Genomic DNA, 21,127 nt, shown 5'->3' on the forward strand with positions numbered 1-21,127 from the left:
CGCCCACCAAGGAACAGATCAACTTCTCCTTGAGCCTATTCTCTATCAGTTTATATTCATTTTATTAGTAGATAAATAGTATTCTCACGTCGGGGGCTTCAGTTCAGGGAGATCGAGTCAGCTTTTGACTTCTGGGCATAGTACCATTGGTACGCGGTCTGCATGCAAAGAACTGTCGGTTTTCATCATTTCTGAGGACTTTCATCTGATTTCTCAAAGGTTATACTCACATGCAGCGACTACTTCACCATAGTATAAGTGAGTAGTAAGTCAGGGTAAGTGGAGTTGGTTTGAGGAAGTTGGGATGGATGGAGGAAGAAGAAGAAGATGTGAGAGGGTTTGAATAAGTCAGAAGTGAGAGCAAACTGAATGGGTATATGATAAGTTGAGTCGATAAGATATGTGCTAGGTGCATTGCTTCACTCCAGGCGTATCTCGCTATGCATCCTCCATCACATATTCCCGAGTTAAGATGGAATCTTCCCGACCTCGTGATTCCTTCCTGCAGTTTTGAATTTATCAATTTTCTGTGATAAATCCAGGATATACATATACATATATGACAAATTAACAGAGGACGTCAGAATTGAATGATGAAGGAGAATACAAGAGAAGGATTTAAAAGAAGGATGCTTATATAGGTGTGGATCCGTAGGTACACCTGGGCATGTATATTGGCAAACACCACAAACAAAGATTTGTAGACAAGGAACTTAGTCAAGGCATAAAAGGGCAATTGTATTCAGATTGAGAAGCCAATGTATGGTTTCATGTTGCTAGACATGACGATATATCCCTGCTTATACATATAAGGGTCTTCTATACGGTTTGTAATTTCTCCCCCTTAATATATACCTAAAAAGACATATAAAAAGACAGATAAAAAGAACTTCCAAAACACATCGGTATATTCTTGCATCTGACATCCCTAATATCCTCTCACCCGGCTGGCTACTATCTTTCCCCGAATGCATACGAAGAGGACGAATCATATGCTCGAGCCTGTTTCCGGCAGGTTACGTAATCATCATGGAGTACCGGGAGGGCGAACGACTTTATGATATCACGCTTAGGAAAATCTCCATTCGTATTAACGACCCCGGTATGTATATATAAAGAGAGTAGGATGGTCGCTCTTCTTGACTTCGAGTTTGTTGCGCACCTTATGCCTAATGCCTCCATCCCCGCGACTTACGAGATGAGGAAGATATTTAGATCAAGCTTGCGAGAACATGGCGGTTAGCTTCCACATGGTCATGTTTCTTTGTTTTGATTTTTATTCTTTGACTCTGTCTTTTCTTTTTCGTTTGTATTAATACAAGAATTGCCGGCCGCTTATGCGGCCTTGTCATATCTTTTCCAATTGGTGGACTTTTTCGAAGTATTTGTAGATGCCTTCTTAGGATTTCATTTTTAGATAGTCTCCCCTTCATTCACTATGTTGAGGATTGGATAGCACAATACGAAGAAGCCGAGGCCGTAGACTAGGCCTTGGGTGAAGATGAGTGTTTCGAGAGTGGAGGCGTAGGATTCACTTATTAGTGCGGTTATGCATATTGGCCCTGTTGATATGAGAATGAGTGTCTGAGACTCCTGTCCCCAGCAGTCTCCAAGCGACAGGTCCATAGTCCATTGACTCAATTTGTTGGTTGATGAATTCCATGCTTTCTGGCTCCTCGAGTTCGAGTTGATCTACAGGCATTGGCTGGCAAGGTTGGCCTGCTTTCTGTTAAGGTTATTGATACCATGTAATGAGCTGTAAGTAGTGCAATGTCAAGATCAGGATCATCTGGAGACAGCTCATTGCCCCACGAAAAGAAAGCCGCTATCATGCCCCGCTGTGGTTAATTGGCTCCGGATATGATGCCGAGGGGCAATAACCTTAAGGATAGGATGGATGACACACCTGAACACTCAATGATTACAGTCTAGAAGAATGTCGGGTGTTTGAAAATCTCTGTTCCATTGAAAATTCTGGCTACCTAGTTGATCTTGATGTGGAGAGTCTGTTCAAAGGGTTCAAGAAATCTCGCTCAATCCAGACATGAACACAAGACGTTGATCATCTCAATTTTTTTGGTCGTTTTGTAGCTCGGTAATTTTCACCTTTTTTTGTCCTTTTCTCGTGTTAAATCCTCATGTGATGTTCATAAGTATATTTGGAGTACCCAAATATGAAGAGATCTCTGGAGACAGAAACACGATAAAAGCTTAACCTTATTCTCGAAGGCACCTAGAGTGGTAGGTGTAATCATGTTCGGCGCAACAATTAGCGGTGCAAACCCTCAGGACTTTCAAGCCACTCCATGTAATCCTTAATTCCCTCCTTGATACCACGGAAACGCAGCACAGAGCCAGCTCGACGAAGCTTCGAGATATCAGCGCAAGTGTAGCTCTGGTATTTTCCTTTCAATTCGGCTGGGAAGGGAACGAATTTGATGTAACCCTCGGGGTTGCCGAAATGGCTAGCAACTTCAGTGGCCACATCATTGAAGCTGCTGGCGATACCAGTGCCAACATTGTAAATACCACTGATCTCCGGGTGGTCAAGGAACCAGCAGTTCAGACGGGCGACGTCCTGGACGTGGACAAAATCGCGCTTCTGCTGACCAGCTTCGACCCCAGCGTATTCTCCAAATAGCTCAATGGCTTTGAAAGATTTCCGCTTTTCGTAGAATTGATACACGGTGCTGGGGACTGTATCGCGGTTCTGTTCTCCGGGTCCATAGACGTTGAACAGGCGGAGTCCCGCGACTTGGGGAGAGCGAATGTCGGTGCTCTTGACGACATACTGATCGAATAGCATCTTTGAGTATCCGTAGACGTTCAGAGGGGCTTCTTGGAAGTCTTCCTCGGCGAAGGAAGTGTTGCTTCCATAAACAGCAGCGGATGAGGCGTAGATGAAGCGAACTCCCTGGTCCTTGCACCAATGGAAGAGCTCCTTGGAGTAGGTGAAGTTGGCGTCGAGCATTTTCTTGCCGTTGGTCTCGGTGATCGAAGAGCTTGCGCCATAGTGGAAGATGACGCGGGGACGATGAGGGAAAGTTTTAGTCCGAATCGCTTCTCGGAAGGCAGTTGCGTCGATGTAGTCAGCCACTTTGCAGTGGACCAAGTTGCGGAACTTCGATCCATCAGTCATGTCGTCGACGACCACGATATTGGTTACGCCACGGTTGTTTAACTCCTTGATAATATTTGAACCGACAAAGCCGGCGCCACCGGTGACAACAATCATTTTGGGAGATTCGACTTGGATGCCCTGTCCTTGGAAAGGGTAATAATTATGGAAGGGGAAGCGGAGGGGGAAGTTGAAGTTGAGAGCGATGGGGGGAGATATCCATGGCTAAATGGGAAGGAGCGAGTGAGGGAAGACATCCGATGAATTGGAGAGAGAAGGAGCGTTCGACATTTTGTTTTTGTTGTATTCTTGTAGACAGGGCTATATCGCACAATAATTCACTTATAGGCCTTACTTGAAGCCCTTGTTGCCCTATATTCATAGAATGAGGCTATAGATGTGAGTAATAAGATAGACTACGTAGAATGAAGTACCAATGTACTTCGGGTTCGTTTCCTGCTTCCCTCATTTCAAGTTATAGTGTCGCCTTGGTATTTTCCACAACCTTGAATTTGTTACTATAAATGTTATTTAAAGAGATTTTCGCGATATTGAGTTGTTGTTCAGGTACCTCGAGGCTCGGCTTTGTTTGACGTCAATAAACGCGAAAAATGAGAGAACAAATCTTTCAGTGTACTTACATGTATATCACAAATAAATATGGGTTCAACCTATAGTTCTTCTCAATTTTCCTCAAACACGGCACCCTCCGAGATTCCGGCCTCTCCAGGGCTGAGATGCCGATTATCAATCCCGCAATATACTCCTGGACCCATACATCTACGGCACCGTCTACCAAAGCTCTTATTTCGGTTATCGAACAAAGAAAGGAACAATTTCGCTGGCGCGGCAAATCTTTACTCAATTGTATGATCTTGCAGAAAACAACCGGGCTATTCATCGTGTTCAAAAACGAGTGTTCCAATCTCCGCGGCAGGTCTGTCCACCATCTTCAGCAGGCCAAGTCTCTCGACAATTGGCTCAACTCTGATACTCCAATCTATGGGCTGGAAGCGACCGACCTATCGTTTATAAGACCCAGCTCGTGCAGTTATCAGCCGCGCTAGCCACATTGATTACGTCGTTCTCGTCCTCTCATCACCGGGAATAACCCGCTCAATTTTAGTCCAAGTGATCATTCCCGATGGTCTGCGTTAGGGCGACAACAAAATGAGATTGTGGGGCGACAAACGGTGGAGGCTGACGGGGGTCGTGCTCCATTGATTCCGGTTCCTGCTATCTGCAACAGCGCTGGTCAATGTCATTATCGAGCGCCACCAGTTTCCACAGTTTCTCCGCACAGGAAGTGGCTTTTGAAGAAAAATATTACTGCAATGCTGGAGATAGGTATACGAAGAAATGGATCTCACAAAAAAAACTCTCCGCAATGATCGCTGACGGATGCAATGGATGCAACGGATACACACGGAGCACATCCGGAGTGCATAACTATTTATGGGTCGATCATGTTCCCCTGAAGGGAATACAGAATACAATTATTGAACCTCCTTGCTATTTTGCCGCATTTGCCCGAAAATAAGTAGAATAAAGTACCTAGGTACAATAGATCTCCTGAAGTGCATATGACAGTTGACACGCGATGATCTCTTATCTTGTTGCCAAAGATAAGCCCGAAGCCCTAGATTGGCTGCGCGGGTGAGAACAATGAATTTTAAGACATTTTTACTTGTAACAAGTTACATCGAAAGTGCTATGGATTCCCCTAGTACTTTGTATATGGATCCAAATCAACTCTAAACAGGCACTACCATTTGATTCTCCGGGCTATTGATCGAACATTACCCTCCTTGCGGTTGAGATAAGCTCTCCACCAGTAGCCGTCCATTATTCCTGCCTTTCTACCATCGAGCTGGAAACATGGGGCTTTGACAGCCCCATTGTCAAGAGTGACATGGTTCGTTATATTAAATGTCGGGTCTCCCAGCTACGTTGATCTGCAAACGCTTTCTGCAAGTCATGCCAGTATGTCTCAGTATGAACACACCTCACTATGGTGGCCCGAGGAGCGCATCAAATCTACCCTCGACGCAAAGTATATCGTCGGTCGTCTGCGACCAGAGAATATCCCCCGCCTCTTTGAACTACCGGACTGGGGCGAAGGTTTGACCAGCGAGACGTATATGGAATGGATCCTCACAAAAGCCGGCCGTGTCTTTATGATCCTCGATGCTATCGGCATTCCCGATCGGATCTTCGCGCTAGTCGACGAATCGTGCGATGATGATGATCTACCCATCGCAGAGCATAGTGTCGATTTACTACACCTATCCCCCGATGGGGAAGACCTCGCCCTTGAGGCGAGTTTCTTTCATGCGCAATGGCGATTCTTGGTGCGTGGTATAGCGGAGGGAGAGCATGTCGTCTATACCGAAAATGAAGGCGTCCCGGTTGAGGCGGTGCGCACCAACACCAGCAGCGGAATACACGGACGTGATGATACGGTAGACAGGGTAGTCCTCGCCGGCTCGGTCTGTCGAGTCTACATGCGAACCCAAGTGCAAATCGGCGGTGCACCATATTTCTTCTCGTCTGAAGAGGTTCTCGATGAGATCCGCAACCTGAAAACACTGTCGCACGAGCATATTGTCTCCGTCTACGCCTCATATCTGAAAGACGATAGTGTCTCGGTGCTGTTCACCGGCGCCACGGCAGATCGAAACCTATACAGCTTCCTCACAGACGAGCCGATGTCTTTCAAACGGCTAGATAAAGAACAACGCCGCCAGATCTTGATCACCTGGCCCCATTGCTTGGCATCTGCAGTCTCCTGGCTGCACGCACGCGGCCACTCCCACGGCGCAATCCGCCCATCCAACATCTTCATCGACGCAAACTTTCATATCTGCCTCGGTCAATTTCAAGCACTCGACTCTCTTCTAACTCCACCACATGTCAACGACCTCGAGGCATACAACTACTCTGCACCAGAGCGCTGGACTCGTCCGGCAGCTCCTGTCATCCAGCACAAGCCAGCACAGCCAGCACAAACACTACTTCCCTCGGGAGGACGTACAAAGCGCAGACAACGGCCAACCCGTCTAGCTCTAACCCCATTGAACGAAAGCCCACCTGCTTCTCCAGACTACGCAAGACCAAACTCAGCCGCCTCGAAAGGAACAGTCATCCGCATTGGTCTACCAAACTCACCATCCCGTTTCTCCTTCACCTTCTCATCCTCCTCTTCCTCTTCAGCCTCCTCAGCAGCCTCTTCCACCCACACAGACGCAACTGCCACATCACCACAACAAAAGAAACACCGCATCTCATCTTTCTGGTCCCGCAGAACAAAGAATTTTCCCTCAACCCCATCAATAATCTCAACCTCCACATCCTCCTCTTCAAACACATCAACCCTAACATCCCCCTCAAGCACCCTCTTCCCCCCATCCCAAACCACAAACCCACCTTCCTCCCTCCGCCACTCCAAATCCGCCCAATCCCTAACCCCGTCCTTCACAAGACCCCCACCCTCCTCCCATTCCTCCACTCAACCCGACTCCCAACCCCCAAACCCCCACTCCCCAGCAGACATATTCTCCCTCGCAGCAACAACGCTAGACATCCTAACAACCCTGCACAAACGAACCCTCCCTTCCTTCAGCGCCCACCGCAGCGCCCGGAACCGGTCCGCCGGACGCGGCGGCGGAATAGCAGATGCATCTTTCCATCTCGCGCGGAATGCCGTTCAGGTCCAGTCGTGGATTGCATTGCTGGAGGGCGATGCTTTGAAACGGTGTCGACGGGATCGACGCTCTGATCGTGCTTTCTGGGCTGTGCCGAAGATGTTGATTGTTGTGCGTTCTATGCTTGATTTTGAGGGCGCGAAGAGGCCGCTTGCGAAGAGGGTGAGGAGGGGCTTTGCGGATGCTATTACTAGAGGTAGGGGAGGGGGGAATGGGGATGGGATGGGGGTTTTGCATTGTGGGAAGGAGAAACGGGGGAAGCAGGAGGGAGAGAAAGAGAAGGATGGGAATGGGGGGTTGGAGGTTGTTCGGGAGATGGGGGGTGGGAGGAGTGCAGTTTCTCTTGTGTCTTCAGCTCCGGTGGAAGTTTCGGAGTCGGGATCGGTTTGCGGGTCGGTTTCGGAGTTTTATTTTGGGTTTGGGGATGCTGGGAGTGGGAGTGAGAGTGAGAGTAATGTTGAGGATGGAGATTTTGATCTCGATATTGAGGAAGAAGATGTTTCGGAGTTTGAAGAGCCTGAGATACGCGTGGAGCAGGCCTTGCCTCAGCTGTATCTGCCAGAGTTGGATATGAACATTACTGGGATAGAAGGGATGACGTTTAATAATTAGATGGAGATGTACGATAATGTCTTGATGGTCCAATGACCGGGTTCTTTATTCAGCACTAATAATTCATTTCTTGTGTACACTTCATGCTTCGTGAAAAGACAGACCTGGGATAACATAACCTGTATGCAAACACAGCACACTCCAATATATCATGCAGTGGCTTAGCCGAACTCGTCTATCCCAAATCTGTGATGCTATCAATACAATGGCTTGAGCCGCAATCCTCAAGGGTCGAGTAAGAAGAAAGCAACAAAATCAAAGCCAGATGGCAACGGCACCCAGCAGACCAGACAGCACGAAGGATCCAGCCAGCAGGCGCTCAGTAGCTGGCGCGCCGACGGTCACAGCGCGAGCAGCGCCTTTCTTTGTTGCCGATGCAGAGGGAGATCCGTCTGTATTACTGGCCTTGCCGTTCTTACCGGTCGCTGTGGAATCAGATCCCTTCTTAAAGGTCTGTCCCAAGGTAGGAAGTGGCGAGCTTGGGTCAACTGCCCATCCACCAGAGGTCGAGGCAGGACACTCGATGGCAGTGAGGCTGGATGCGCTCTTTCGGTAGGCGGAAAGGGCAACTCCGGTCGGGTGCAGAGTAGCCCACTGAGACTTGAGGTTGTTGAAATCAGGCGACACGGGTGTCGGGGTGCCCATGCGGGTGAAGCCGTCCTCGATGCCGCTCGCGGTTGCAGTCGCAGCGTCAACAGAAGGCCCGTAGTTGATCAATCCATAGTCGTTGGTCTCCTCAATCCACTCGTAGATGATGGATCCAGACCAAGTATCAGACATGTGGTCACCAAAGACGGCAGCCTGGTCCTCAAAGGTGCGGGGTGACGGGGTGTTGCAGCCAGTCTCGGAGAAGAAAATAGGGATGGGGTAATTAGTTGCGTTTTTCTGCAGCATATTATATCCAGACTGTTCATAGCTGGACGAACCGCACCATTCATAGGCGTTCAGCGAGTAAAAGTCCAAGCGGTTAGATGCATTCTTGGCACAGGCCATGTAGTTCTGCAACATGGGTCTCAGATCGGCAATATCAGCTGCAGAGTAACCAACGGGAATCTCGCGATAGCCCTTCTTATCACGGTAGGACTTGATGTCGCGAGCAGCCGCCAAGACGTAGGGGGCAGCAGCCGAGCCATCGGCGGTAGTGAGTACCTCATTTCCGACCAAGACACCGGCAGTGTTGTCGAACTTTTGGAATTCATCGAGCACCTCCTTGAAGTGATCAAACTGGGTCTGGTTCCAGTGAGGCTCGGTCTGCGATCGTCAGTAGATGATCCACATGAGGAGAAAGTGGACCTACCTGTTCAATCTGGGTACTGAAAGTGTCCAAATCGACGAACAAGTAGATTCCTAAACGACGCATCAGTACAACAATGCATGATTATCCCGGGAATTGCCCAGGTGGAATCAACCATACCAGCATCGGCCAGTGCCGACATACAGCCCTTGTGATCAGCATGGGCATCCACGTGGTACACACGGATAGCATTGGTGCCCAGCTCGGACATCCGGGCGATATCGCGCTTGCATTGGGCAGTGTCGACAAGCGGGTCACTTGGCGTAAGCTGATAAGCAATGCCTGTTGGAGTCAGTCAGGCATATACCTACAGTGTAGGATTTCTAGGTACCCTTGATGTAGAACTGGGTTCCGTTCTCGTAGAAGAACTTGGAGCCGACCGCCGAAATGGACGGGATTGCGCCCACTGCCGTGGCGTGTAAGCCAGCAAGTAGCAATGGCACTGCTGAAAATGCCAGGGATGACAACATGATTAATTCTGTGAGAGTAACAGTGAAATAGAGGATGCGATAGAGTAGCAATGGCTTGAAGAGAAGAGAAGAAAAGGATCTCTCAATTCTGGAATGTAGTTTGACGCTCTTGCCCGGACAACGAAGGAATTAGGGTAAGTGCAAACAAAAAAGTTACAATTCTAACAATTTTAAGGGAAAGAGGGAAAAAAACTGCTGAAACATAAAAAGCCAGTTCCTTGATTTGGGACTGTAGCAACCAAATTATCTGCAGGGTGTTTATTTCTCTAGCGTGATTCATTCCTGGCCCGATTTACATTCCAATTACATACTTTGGTTTTTTAACTACTATGTAAGCTTCAAGGTATACAAAGTAATAAAGGTGTTAGAGTACACAACGTATACAACTGGAGTACAACCTTGGAAGTTCAAATGTTGACTGTTGATTGTTGACTGTACCTGGCCCGAGCCCGTTGGGGCCCAGCCCTAGCTCCCATCATGGAGATCGCACAATTGGAGTATGGAGTATGGAGTAAGTAAATCTAGACGGAGTACTCCGCAGATATAGATACTCAAGTAGGTAGAAGATGTGCAGTCTCCAGTAAACATTGAAATTAAAATTAACATGTTCTGCGCAAAGTCTGTACAAAGTAAAATCAATCCAATATTGCCCCCTAACCCGGAATATACCGAGTTCCACAACACACTCCTATCCTATAAATACTACGCCGTATAAAAATAATATTAAAACATTGGGAGGCTTGAGACATGTTTATGATATAAAAAAACTATTTCCTATCACTGTGCCACGATGTCGGACAAGTATCCCCCCATCTTAAACCCTGTCAATCACTCCTATTCTGGACTTGACCCTTATATCCACTCTTACTGGACATGGGAAGGATAGTCCTACCTTCAAAACCTGGCACACGGCACCTCATCGATCGGCAGGTTATTAGGTTTTTTTTTTTCTTTTCAAAGAAATTCCTTGGTTATCTTCTTTGTTCACAAGACACGTTGGGTAGATATCGGGCTAGGAAGAAATCAAGGATAATAGTCTCGTGGACCCCTAATGCATATAACTTTAGAAAATCACTAGCAATAACGCCAAATACGATCCTAGGAAGGCTTTTTAAATTCCAGACTGCCACGTTACCCCACTGGGCGGTTTTCGGCGGTCGCCACGGAGGGCTAGAAGAGGTCCTTGCGAGATAAGGAGGTTAGCCGGTTAGCTGTTATAATATCTCGATGTTGATGGGAGATGGTGTAAAAGGTAGTAGGCAGTAGGGAGTAGAAATAACATCGCATTCGTCTAATATCTATGTAATTGGCGCAGACATGTTACCTCTAACAGATCTATATGTTGTAAACATCCCTCCTTGGAAGTGCAACAGTCCAGACTTCTGTCCAATCTCCACTCCTCCACTTCATTCCGACATGTCCACCAATTATCGTCGCCATACGCAGAGTGTTCGTCAGCTAGTGGGTCCCTCCATTAGGATCGTCTGGGCTTTCCCTTGGACTCACCAAAAACGGGAGACACTGTAAATGACGTTTCCGCAAAGGGGGGGGAGCACCATATAATATCTAGCCCGGATCCGGTCCTTATTTTTCTCTAATGGACTATTTCAACTCAGCCCTATCCTGTTCCTGGTTTTATCAATTTATCGACATGATTCTATAAGCCCCTATACCATCATATCCGATCGCACTGATCCAGAAAAAAAAAATACCCGATATACATACCCATCGACATATCATTCAAAATGGCCTCCCCGTTCCACATCTCTCGACACGAACAGGTCGAGCTAGAGCGCAATGAAGCCTTCCGAGTGATGCGCGAACAACTCCGCCGCCAAGAATGCGGTATGGAGCGACCAAGCTTCTGCGCCGGCCACCGACACTCCTGCACCTCCACCGAACAAGAAACCTTCCGCCTCCACCGCGACATCATCCACACCCTCCTCGTCCCTCTCTTCCTAATCAACCACCAAGCCGAGCGCATCGCAGCCCGTACCCTCCCAAGTCAAAAAGGCGCCGAGCCCGAACGCGCATTCCGCGGCGAAGCCCGCAGCGCCTTCGCCTGGCTGAACTGCATCCTCACCGAAGAACACGACTGGTACCTCACAGCCCGCTGTCCAGCCTGCATCGTCCAGCACGTGCTGCACTCAGAGCCGACGATCCGATTCGTCACCGTCGCCTCGCAGCTCGCGGGCGCTCGCTCCGGCTTCCAGTGCTGGCTGAACGCCCTCGAGACAGCCGTCTGCGAAGACCCTTTCTGGGGCGATGCCTTCTGGCCCGATATCGAGGAGCGCGCATCCCGTCTGACTGACGGCGTGCAGCAGCTCGTTGGCCAGTGCTACGAGCTCAGCGCGACCCTCGATAACCCGACTCGGGTGAACCCATCGCTCGCCAAGGCCCCCATGCCGGTCTACGGCAGTCGCTCCGCCTCCTGCACAATCCCCCTGAAGCCTTCTAGCTTCGCGCGGAAGCAGGTTCGCCTGACGCGGGAGGAGCAGAGATACCGCTCTTCGCTTTTGTGGAATTGCTCGCAGGATATCGGACAGCCGCTGGCCGGCTGCACTACTGCAACTCAGTCTCGCCGTCGATCGCTGACTTCGTGAGTGGGCGATATTGGGCTATGGTGGCGACACCCGCCATATCCATTTTCCTCTTAACTCTCAACCAACCGGTTTACTTTACACACACCGCCGACCGGGGCTGTTTTCCAGAATCAGCTCTTCTTTGCCGATTGAAATCAATCGGGATTCTAGAAAGGTATCTACGGACCTTTCGGATCTACGTTGTACAGAGAACCTGTCGGGGATTTCGCGGATGCCAATTCCCCGGTCTCACGTCGGAACACATGGCATTTCCCCTCGGTGGTCCACGCGATCGAGACCAGATTCTCGATATGCAAGGGTCTTCGCGGATCTGGTGTCCGCTGTCATCATGATGCAATCCAGATCCAGAAAAATGATCAGAACCGTGGATGATCAAAGTCCCCCATCCTCTCTGGTTGATGGAGATATTCCAACCGTGGAATACGTCGGTCTGTCCTGTCTGGCCGACGGGAATGACAGTGATTATAGTGAATTAAAGTGATAGTAGAAGTATAATTTTAATCATAATCTCCTTTTTTCTCATAAGTTTCCAAGATTACTATTTCAAGTAATGTGAGTGCACGTAATATAGTTGACGTGTACACTTCTATTTGACGAGCCATTGTATATTAACCATAAATTAACAACTCCACGTCGCACGTCAAATAAATTCTTAAATTGCGAATTCATGTGATCCATATGGAGCACAACAGATACGGTGCAAAATTAATCTAATGTTGTGGCGATACACTCTATGTGAGACGGTGGAGCAAGCCGGAGATGGGAACAGGGAAGTGAACCAGATCGAGGCGCACGGTGGAAATTAAAACGGTCTCAACGTCTCGATCGGACTGGATCTGAATCGGGATATATGGGGTTGCCTGTCAGAGTGCCACTCGGATTCCAGGATTCTAAAATTCCAGGGTCTCCAGAATGCGAACTTGCTGCGAACTACAACTGTTGTAGGCATTGCATAAAATTTCGACCCAGTATATATATATATAGTTATGCTTCATTAGACCTACAAGATCCATAGTATGTTGTAGCCTGTATGTGCTATGCGTTGGCAAAGATGAGCACATAGTATATGCCGATGCCCAACCCCTCTCAGACCGGAAACGGAGGGAACTCAAGTGCGTAGACACACCTCTTGGAAGTACTCGGTACCTCGTCCAGGCCCACGCTCCACATGCGTTCTATGGTACTGGCGACTTGTGAAACCAAAGGCTTAGGTCGCATTAGGGGAATATGTAAAAGCATGATAGGGTAGACCTCGGGACTTATGCTTGTGTCTGGTTCGGGTAATGAGGACTTCATTTAAGTACATTCTGTATATTTCGAATATATTAAAGCAAAGTGATTAAAGTGTATTCTGGTCACAACTTGCACAACCCGAAAATGATCGTCACCCCCGTGGAGCCTAGACGAAAGCCCATCGGTCGCTCTAGACTGCCAAACATTTTATACACACATTTTAGCAATGTATACCATGGACTTGTATTATAGATATAAATGTATAATATAGTTCTATCAGGTTAATTTAAATAAATTTCCCATATAAATTATATATCCCTTACAGCAAAAAAAAAAAAAAAAGGAAAGAAAGAAAAAAGGTGGAAACCGATGACTCCATGACTTGGAAGGTCTAGACTGTCCCGACCTGAAGAGTCTGGCCCCAACCCTTGCCCCAGTTAGACCCAGTTAGTACCCAGTACATGGTCTAGTGCCTATAAGCCCATACTATACCAAAGTATCCAATACCCACTCTGCCCTTCCCGTCAATTTCCATTCGATTTACGCCCTCTTTTGCTTCTTCTTCTTCTTCTCTCCCATCCCTTCTTCTTTTCTCCCCCCCCCAAATATTGAATCATTCCCCCCCCCTTTCAACTCCTTTCTTTAACGTCAAACTTTTCACATCAGCGTTCAAATTCCCCGCTTGGACCAGGTCATCATCTTTTGGTCATCTTTCGATCATTCTTTCGATGATTGATGACGGCTGTCATCTCCTTCGGTCCGGTGGATAATACAGACTGGATGACATCCTCATGTAATGGACAGTATTGGCCCGTCACTCCTACTCCTGACGATCACACCATGCATGTCCCACCAACAGTGAAACTCGACACCAGAGAACATATCCAGAACTCAGATATACAGGAAACTGTAAACCCCGCTCGGATTCGCCGACGAGCTTCACAAGGATCTCTTCGAACAAGACCGTCGCCGGTATCTCGCTTTCTTTCCAAGAGCAGCGTTGCCGTGAACTTCCCATCGTGGGATCAACGCGCCTCGCCTAGTTCACCTGGTTCGCCCTACCGTTTGGAATCTCGCACTCGGTCGGTCGACTCTCGTCTTCGTCTTTCAACCACTGTGTCTCGCGGGCCGAGGCCTTTGGCTGCTTCGCCGTCTTGGAACTCTCATTATCAGTCCGACTACCCCGCTACATTACCCCCCACGCCGCCAGAGGAGGACATCCACGTTGCGTGGAACCCCAAGTCCGAGATGATGTTGTTCGATACACACTCCCACCCGGGATCCATGGCCATGATGGATGACACCACGAGTGTGGACAACTCCTCTGCGACCGGTGCTTCGGATACACTCAGCAGCCCATCGGATGGGCTTTCTCACGGATCCTCCAGCTCTGGAGGCAGCCCTGGGCCTCAGGACGACATGGACTGCCAGCAGGACATTGGCTCATGGCTGGATCATGGTATCAACTTGACTGGTAAGCTTTCCGCGCATCCGTGCTTCAAAGCCAATCACTGACTTTTTCCAGCTTCATCACTTGCCCTCTGCAAGACACGAGGCGAGGCCGTCAAAATCGTTTCCCAGACTCTTCCATATCCCAGAACATCTGATCAGCCAGTGTCAGTACCGAAAACCGACAGTGTTTTCCCTTCCATTGTTCAGGCCGTCCACAACCACTTGCAACCTGGCCAGTCTCCCTATATCAATGTCACCCACGCAGTACCGGAGCAATTTAGCCTTTCGAATCTGCCCCACTCACCTCCCAGCACTCCTCGTGCTCACAGCGCTGCGGAGGATTACTTCAATGCCACAGTGTTTTCCAGTGCAGCAGTTGTGGGTGCTTACCATGACTACCGTGGACCCCTCCACAGGCAAATGTCCCACGCCCCGATGCCCATTGTCCCCCCTCGCAGCGTCCACATCTCGGTCCTCGAGCGCTATCTCCCCCCAACCTCCGCCCAAGAGTACCGTGATTTGTTTTGTAGTACCCGTCCATCTTTCCTCGTTGACCGTATGAGCGAGCTATCTCCGAATGGCGGGTCTCTCCTCTTCGTGTACCCGACCAAGAAAGGTGCATCAACCTTCAAGTCCCAGTACCTGGGCCCCATCCTCGACCCCCTCCTCCGCCAACTCGTTGTGGTGAATGAGTTGTCCGCAGACGTGGGCCGCTATCTGGGCAAGCTCTCCTCCGTCTCTCAAATGGATGACTTCGCCACCATGAAGGCGAACATCGTGGCACTCTGCGAATCATTGAGCGATAATGATTCCTCCTCCCGGTTCCACGTGACCGATGCAGGCCGTGGAAACACCCACCTCGACCGCAATCTCTGGGCTGAGTGGTTCATCCACCAGGAGAAGGCCCGCATGAAGGAGGTCCTCAATCTGTACTGGCAAAACGGCCGCCGCTCATCTAAGAGCACAAGCTCCGGAGGCTCCGGCATGCTGGGCAACAAGGAAATCACATCTTCCGGGCTCCTGAGTGAGATCTTCGATGGAATCCGCAAGCGGCGCTATTGCGAGGACAATGAGCCTCGTGATGGTATCGAGCTTGGTGTCTTTGTGATTCGTCGAACGAATTAGATCATTGCAGCATTGCTAGATCGCTCCTCCTCCTTCTTCCTCGAATCCTCACCCCCCTTCCATTCTTCCACCCCTTCTTCCGCAATAGCATATTTTAACAAACGGCCTTCACAAAAGATGACATGGGACACCATGGAGGTGTCCCCGGTGTTGGATATCGATTTTCCGGTGCGAAATATTTCCTTTCGCACCTTGCATGACTTGTTCGGGGATTCAATTCCATGCGCGAACATTTTGAATGAACTATGAATACCCCGGTTGTTGTTGGCGATTCGGGTTTTATGAACTTTTTGGACTTTTTTTTTTCTGTCTTGATGATGGATATAGATATACACGATTTTAGTGGGAATATATCTGCTGTTAACAACATGTTTTCTTTTTTTGTAATCTAGGATATCACTGGAGTAAGTATATGTAGTGGGCGTGCTTATGCTCTCGTCAGGCTCCCGTTAGGCATCACCAGGACGTACTCCTTCTTTAGGAATGTCGTCCTCCTCTTAGGCTCAAGCCTAGGCGCTACGCTGTTATCACAAGTTCCTCATCTCTGCGAAATCTATATGCTCGGTCTAATCGTGCTTAAGGGGAACGTAAAACAGGTTGCTAATGATTTCGAAAAGCTTATTGAAAATCTGCTTACACATATCGAGGTTAAAATAACAGACGCATACTAAACTAACAAATAATCCTACTACATATATATGTATACGATAATTCTATGTAGCTAGCTGTGATCAAATTTGCACAAGTGAAGGCCATCCGTGCCGTAGTATATAGCTTACGATAGCTGTGGTCCGAATGGTAATGAACACCAATAGAAGACGGGAAAACCGATAAATGTCAATTCATTGTGCTTATCTTTCTACTTCTTCCAAACAGATTCTCTCAAATCAGAATTAAGACGTCCATTTCCTCCTCACCCGTCTCCACCTCATTGTCGACTCTCCTCGGGGCGGCCAAACATTCTGCCGTCCATATTCGGCCGTGACCCACCCTCCCATCTCATCTTCCTTCGATCACCAACTTGATGCAATCTACTACCCTTTCTCGCCCACCCTCGCCACATACAATGTCCTACCCAAACCCTCCGCCCCTCAGCCCCGGCGGCGGGGCTGGCGGCGCACCCTCGAAACGCGACAAGCGACGCACCGCGCTCCAGGAACGGCTCCAGGAACTGACGGGTCAGTTCAGCAATAATCGGGACATCCAGTTTCGTCAGCAGTTGCACGCACTCCAGTGTGATATGACTCTGATTAACAATGCGGATCCCTACGTGACTGGACCGCTCCCGGACTCTGCGGAGAGCATTGCTTCGCTGATTGAGGAGACTGTTGGTGGCGGCAGCAAGTTTGCGAAAGAGATGGCTGACCTCGCTGGATCGTGGTATTCCAAATTTGTGCATCAGGTTAATGAAATCAAGGAGAAGCGGGATGCCGAATTGGTCATGGCCATGGTGAGTTTCCTGTTCTTTTTCAATTATATGGAGTTTTCCCTAATTTGTGCCCTTGTTTTTCTTATACAGAACAACTACAACAATGTTATGGAAAGACAACAGCGGGACCGTGATTTCCGCACTTACTTCGCACAAGAAGAATTTCGTCATCTGTCTTCCACCCTTCGAGAGCGATTGGTGCAGAATATCTCCGGCAAGCGCGCCCGTCTGATGCGTGAAAAGGAGCAGCTCGACATCGCCGACACCAATGCCCTTCTCCTCCACCCCAACCAGTTCAGCATCACAAACCCTGCCAGCCCTGGCGGCATCCACAGCCGCAAGACTACTCGGCACACCCGTCACCGCGTTGACCTCGACGAGCTTGGCAACGGTTTCATGTCGGAGTTGAACAAGCGCAAGCGGAAGGGTCCAGAGGAGGAAACTGGGTCACCTGCGCGGGACGCGGGCGATGCCACTCCCGCGAAGCGCAACAAGCCCGAGGTCACAAAGGAGCAGGTGGCACCTACATACTCGATCCACTCCCTCTTCACCGACAAGGAACTCAACGCACACGCAAATCAGGCACACCTGGCGGCTGTGCACTTCTTCGCTACCTCCCGGCGACCAGACCACGGATCCGGCGCGGTGACGAACGGCAATAATACCGATGTCGAGGATACCCCGGAGGGCACAGGCCACGAAGATAACGGCACCCCAAGCGCAGCCGACATGATGCGCACTGCCAGCCACAACTTCCACGCCACCCGATCTACCCGCACCACCGCCGCGCACAGTGCTCTGAGCGCCCTAGCAGATCTGGCCGATAAGCCCGCCACCCGCCCGATCCTCCCCTACCACGTTCTCTCCAACCACCACGCGCGACCAAACGGCAACGCGCCCCCATTGACCTCTCTGATGAACGAGGAAGTCGACGACGACTGCGCGCGCATCAGCCGTCTCGCAAGCAAACCACCCAATTGGATCGACGCATCTCTAGTCGAACTCGTCGCTGCACCTCTTCCTACTTCCGTAGAGCCGGTCGATGGCCACCCAGCCGATCCCGCTGTCTTCAGCCAGCTACACCCGGATTTCTCACCCGCTATGGGCATCGACTGGACCCCTTCCGTCCACAACCCCGGCTTCGAGATGTTCCAGCCTGCAGCTATGGAGCGCGAGCGCAGTCGAAAGCGCACCCGCAATCACTGAGGGATTTGCACATGAAGTTTCGGATGTACGTTAAGATGGGATGGGATGGTGTTTACCGCTGGACGCGGTTACGGATTACCCTTTTATCATTGATCATATTAGCTATGTTGTGAGGGATGGACCTCAGGTGTTTGGGATTTCGATTTCTTTATTTTTTTCTGTGTTTATTTTCTTTTTTCTTCTTAGGACTCATGTTCGCACCGACCTGTTAGGCGTTGTTGGGAACAGACACATATAGTACTTCGCTCGACTTCTCAGGTTCATGCTTGCCCCTATGTTGGGTAGTACAATTTACATGGATACCTTCTTTTTCAATCTTTTGTCGTTTGGTTTTAGGTGGTTATCAATCTATATCATAGCCTCGGCCCGGGCATCTCTCGCCATCCGGTCAGCACGATATATGGTCCACATTACAGGCCAATGCCATTCGAGAGAAGGATATATACAGCTTACCCCGAGTGTTTCTTCCCCAGATGGCAACTGTGTCGATGACGAGCTTAGAGAAGTCCTTTAATTTGAGGAGGGTTCATTGGTCCAGTATAATGCTGATGTTCTCGAATTTGTAAATTTTGATGTAGTTCGATTGATATCAACTTAGGGCTAGGATCCATATCATCATTATGACAAAAACGGAACTCACTACCGACTATTCCATCAAGCAGCTTCTCAATATAATTCCAAAACCACAGCAAACACAATATCCCAAGCATCAAACCACCCCTCCATCCTCATGCTCCGGCGCGCCCTCGCCGTCCACCCTCCCATCCCCAAACCACCACTGATGACCTCACCACCACGACCAAAAGCCGAATCCCCCAAACCCCTATTCAGCGGCAACATACAGCCAACCCTCCAAACCTTCGTCGAATACGCCACAACCCCAACCGTCCACAGCCGCATCCTCCCCGCCATAAAACACGACCACCTAGAACTCGAAGCCCACAGCCACAAAATCCTCTCCTCAACAGACCCAGACGAACAGACTCGCTTCCAAAACCAATTCACCTGGGAACTAGCCCGTCATCTCATCGGCGAAGAACTCGTCGTCTATCCCGCGCTGATCGAGTCTCTCCCGGACGGACAGGGAATTGCAGATAAAAACAGACTCGAGCATCGCGGTGTGAAGCATCAGTTGAAATCGTTTCAGGGGATTTCGTCTACGGATCCCAGGTTCTTGCCTACGCTCGAGGGGCTCATGCGGGATTTGGGCATTCATGCGAGACATGAGGAGGATGTGGACTTGCCCAGGCTTGAGGAGTTGTTGTCTAAAGAGGAGAGTGTTGAGTTGACCAAGTCCCTGGATCGGGTTAAGATCTTTGTTCCCTCGAGATCGCATCCGCTTGCGCCGACAGAGCCGTTCTTTGAGACTGCTGTTGGGCTTTTGACGGCGCCGATTGATTTCTTGGCGGATTTGTTTCGGAAGTGGCCTGATGGGAAGGAGAAGAAGTGGTAGGGAGGGGCTTGTAGGGGGCAGTATGGTTAGGGGATTCTGATATATTGAATAGTGGTTATATGATATGAAGTTAGATATGAATTCAAAAGACCCTGATGTACCAAGTCCATTCTATCCATTCAGCTACTAATTAGAATACTCTAAACTGAATGAACAATACAAATTAACATCTACTATCTTTTCAACCCTACACTTGGCAGCCACTCTCGTCACCATCTCATCCCTCCACAGCCAAAACCGCCGATCCCGTCGCGCCCAACCGCTGCCCTGAATAGCCATAGCGCTGCAAGCGACGCAACCTCCCCAATCGATTCGCAGTCTCGATCGCAGACTGCTGCACCTCATCATCACCAGACGAAGATCGCCGCCTCTTCCACGCCTTACGGAACTGGTGCTGCTCCTCGTCCTGCTGTCTGTGTCGCATAGACAGGAACTCAGCATGTGCTTCCTTTTCTTCGCTGAGGGCCTGGACCTGAACCACCCGACAAATTAGTCCATGATTCGTTATTACTTCCGCTCGGGATCAACTCGGAACTGTGATAACAAACTCGACTGATGGAACGATACAACCGTAATGCAAACAAAACAGCAAGAAAAATGAAAAAAACACAGTCGCCACATACATAGGATAACCACACTTCCTGCTCGGAACTCCACGCCTTCTGACACCTCCCCAGCTGTCTCTGCGCATGCACAAGTTCCCTCTCCTGCTCGGCTGTCCACCGGTCTCGACTGCGGATAATACTCGCCCAACTAACAGCGCGAGCGAGCTGGGCCCGCGTCGGACGCGTCCGGCTCTCGGAAGTCGAATCCGACACTCGCCCCGGGATATTTTCCGGCGCGGATGATGTTGATTGGGAGGTGGATGTGGTCTGGTGTGCGTGGGTCTTCACCGCTACCTGCACGGGACCGAGGACGTCACGGTGCATGAAGATGGTTTCATTGTTCTGGGCGTGGGGGCTGATGCTGGAGTCTGACAAGATAGGACCCTTTTCGCTGATATGGATTTCCAGCTCAGGGGATTTGCCTTTTAGACTGGTTCGTCGCTTCCAGGGGAGGGACAGTGGTGGTAGGGCTCGATGGACGATTGTGAATACGGACATGGCTGGGATCATCGATACATAAACCCTATGTATGGAAAAGAAATAGAAGAGATACTCGAAGTATAGAGTTGTATACTTGTTATCCTGGTCTCTGGGAATGAGCTTCTCCATATCGATACAAACCCTTGCTTTTATAAATGTCCCGGTTCGCCTCCCAAGTGGTATTTCACGATCTAGCCAGATCGACACCCGAGGACGAAAACGCGTGCAGGGATACCTCGCAGGCACCTCGCACGGAGGTGGGGAATGCGAGGCTCTCCGGCTTCTGCTTGGCTGCCCACGCGACAGTATACAATCGTGCAGGAGGCGCGGGTTGGCATGGTTG

The 21,127-nt window shown here is 49.6% G+C and overlaps 8 protein-coding genes across 8 annotated transcripts; 5 read left to right on the forward strand and 3 right to left on the reverse strand.

The window, feature by feature from the left end:
* Window positions 1-2,269: 2,269 nt before the first annotated feature.
* N7471_003335 (ADP-glyceromanno-heptose 6-epimerase) lies at window positions 2,270-3,235 on the reverse strand (the record flags this gene model as incomplete). Its single annotated transcript, XM_057276055.1, has 1 exon — window positions 2,270-3,235. The coding sequence occupies one exon, from the start codon at window positions 3,233-3,235 to the stop codon at window positions 2,270-2,272; it is 966 nt and encodes a 321-aa protein (XP_057140693.1).
* Window positions 3,236-5,103: 1,868 nt separating this feature from the next.
* Window positions 5,104-7,434, forward strand: N7471_003336 (protein kinase domain-containing protein; the record flags this gene model as incomplete). Its single annotated transcript, XM_057276056.1, has 1 exon — window positions 5,104-7,434. One exon carries the CDS (start codon window positions 5,104-5,106, stop codon window positions 7,432-7,434), a length of 2,331 nt encoding a protein of 776 aa, XP_057140694.1.
* A 255-nt stretch (window positions 7,435-7,689) lies between these two features.
* On the reverse strand, window positions 7,690-9,198 carry gel6 (putative 1,3-beta-glucanosyltransferase; the record flags this gene model as incomplete). The annotated part of the gene is made up of 4 exons (XM_057276057.1): window positions 7,690-8,685; window positions 8,732-8,781; window positions 8,849-9,010; window positions 9,060-9,198. The coding sequence occupies 4 exons, from the start codon at window positions 9,196-9,198 to the stop codon at window positions 7,690-7,692; spliced, it is 1,347 nt and encodes a 448-aa protein (XP_057140695.1).
* A 1,745-nt stretch (window positions 9,199-10,943) lies between these two features.
* N7471_003338 (uncharacterized protein) lies at window positions 10,944-11,801 on the forward strand (the record flags this gene model as incomplete). Its single annotated transcript, XM_057276058.1, has 1 exon — window positions 10,944-11,801. The coding sequence occupies one exon, from the start codon at window positions 10,944-10,946 to the stop codon at window positions 11,799-11,801; it is 858 nt and encodes a 285-aa protein (XP_057140696.1).
* A 1,781-nt stretch (window positions 11,802-13,582) lies between these two features.
* Window positions 13,583-15,611, forward strand: N7471_003339 (uncharacterized protein; the record flags this gene model as incomplete). Its single annotated transcript, XM_057276059.1, has 2 exons — window positions 13,583-14,508; window positions 14,560-15,611. The coding sequence occupies exons 1-2, from the start codon at window positions 13,770-13,772 to the stop codon at window positions 15,609-15,611; spliced, it is 1,791 nt and encodes a 596-aa protein (XP_057140697.1). The 5' UTR covers window positions 13,583-13,769.
* Window positions 15,612-16,677: 1,066 nt separating this feature from the next.
* Window positions 16,678-18,246, forward strand: N7471_003340 (Sds3 domain-containing protein; the record flags this gene model as incomplete). Its single annotated transcript, XM_057276060.1, has 2 exons — window positions 16,678-17,061; window positions 17,131-18,246. 2 exons carry the CDS (start codon window positions 16,678-16,680, stop codon window positions 18,244-18,246), a joined length of 1,500 nt encoding a protein of 499 aa, XP_057140698.1.
* Window positions 18,247-18,976: 730 nt separating this feature from the next.
* On the forward strand, window positions 18,977-19,699 carry N7471_003341 (HHE domain protein; the record flags this gene model as incomplete). Its single annotated transcript, XM_057276061.1, has 1 exon — window positions 18,977-19,699. One exon carries the CDS (start codon window positions 18,977-18,979, stop codon window positions 19,697-19,699), a length of 723 nt encoding a protein of 240 aa, XP_057140699.1.
* A 217-nt stretch (window positions 19,700-19,916) lies between these two features.
* On the reverse strand, window positions 19,917-20,802 carry N7471_003342 (uncharacterized protein; the record flags this gene model as incomplete). The annotated part of the gene is made up of 2 exons (XM_057276062.1): window positions 19,917-20,171; window positions 20,323-20,802. The coding sequence occupies 2 exons, from the start codon at window positions 20,800-20,802 to the stop codon at window positions 19,917-19,919; spliced, it is 735 nt and encodes a 244-aa protein (XP_057140700.1).
* Window positions 20,803-21,127: the final 325 nt, after the last annotated feature.

Source organism: Penicillium samsonianum (assembly GCF_028829775.1).
Source record: "Penicillium samsonianum strain IBT 33392 chromosome Unknown utg000002l_segment0_segment0, whole genome shotgun sequence".
Taxonomy (NCBI): Eukaryota; Fungi; Ascomycota; class Eurotiomycetes; order Eurotiales; family Aspergillaceae; genus Penicillium; species Penicillium samsonianum.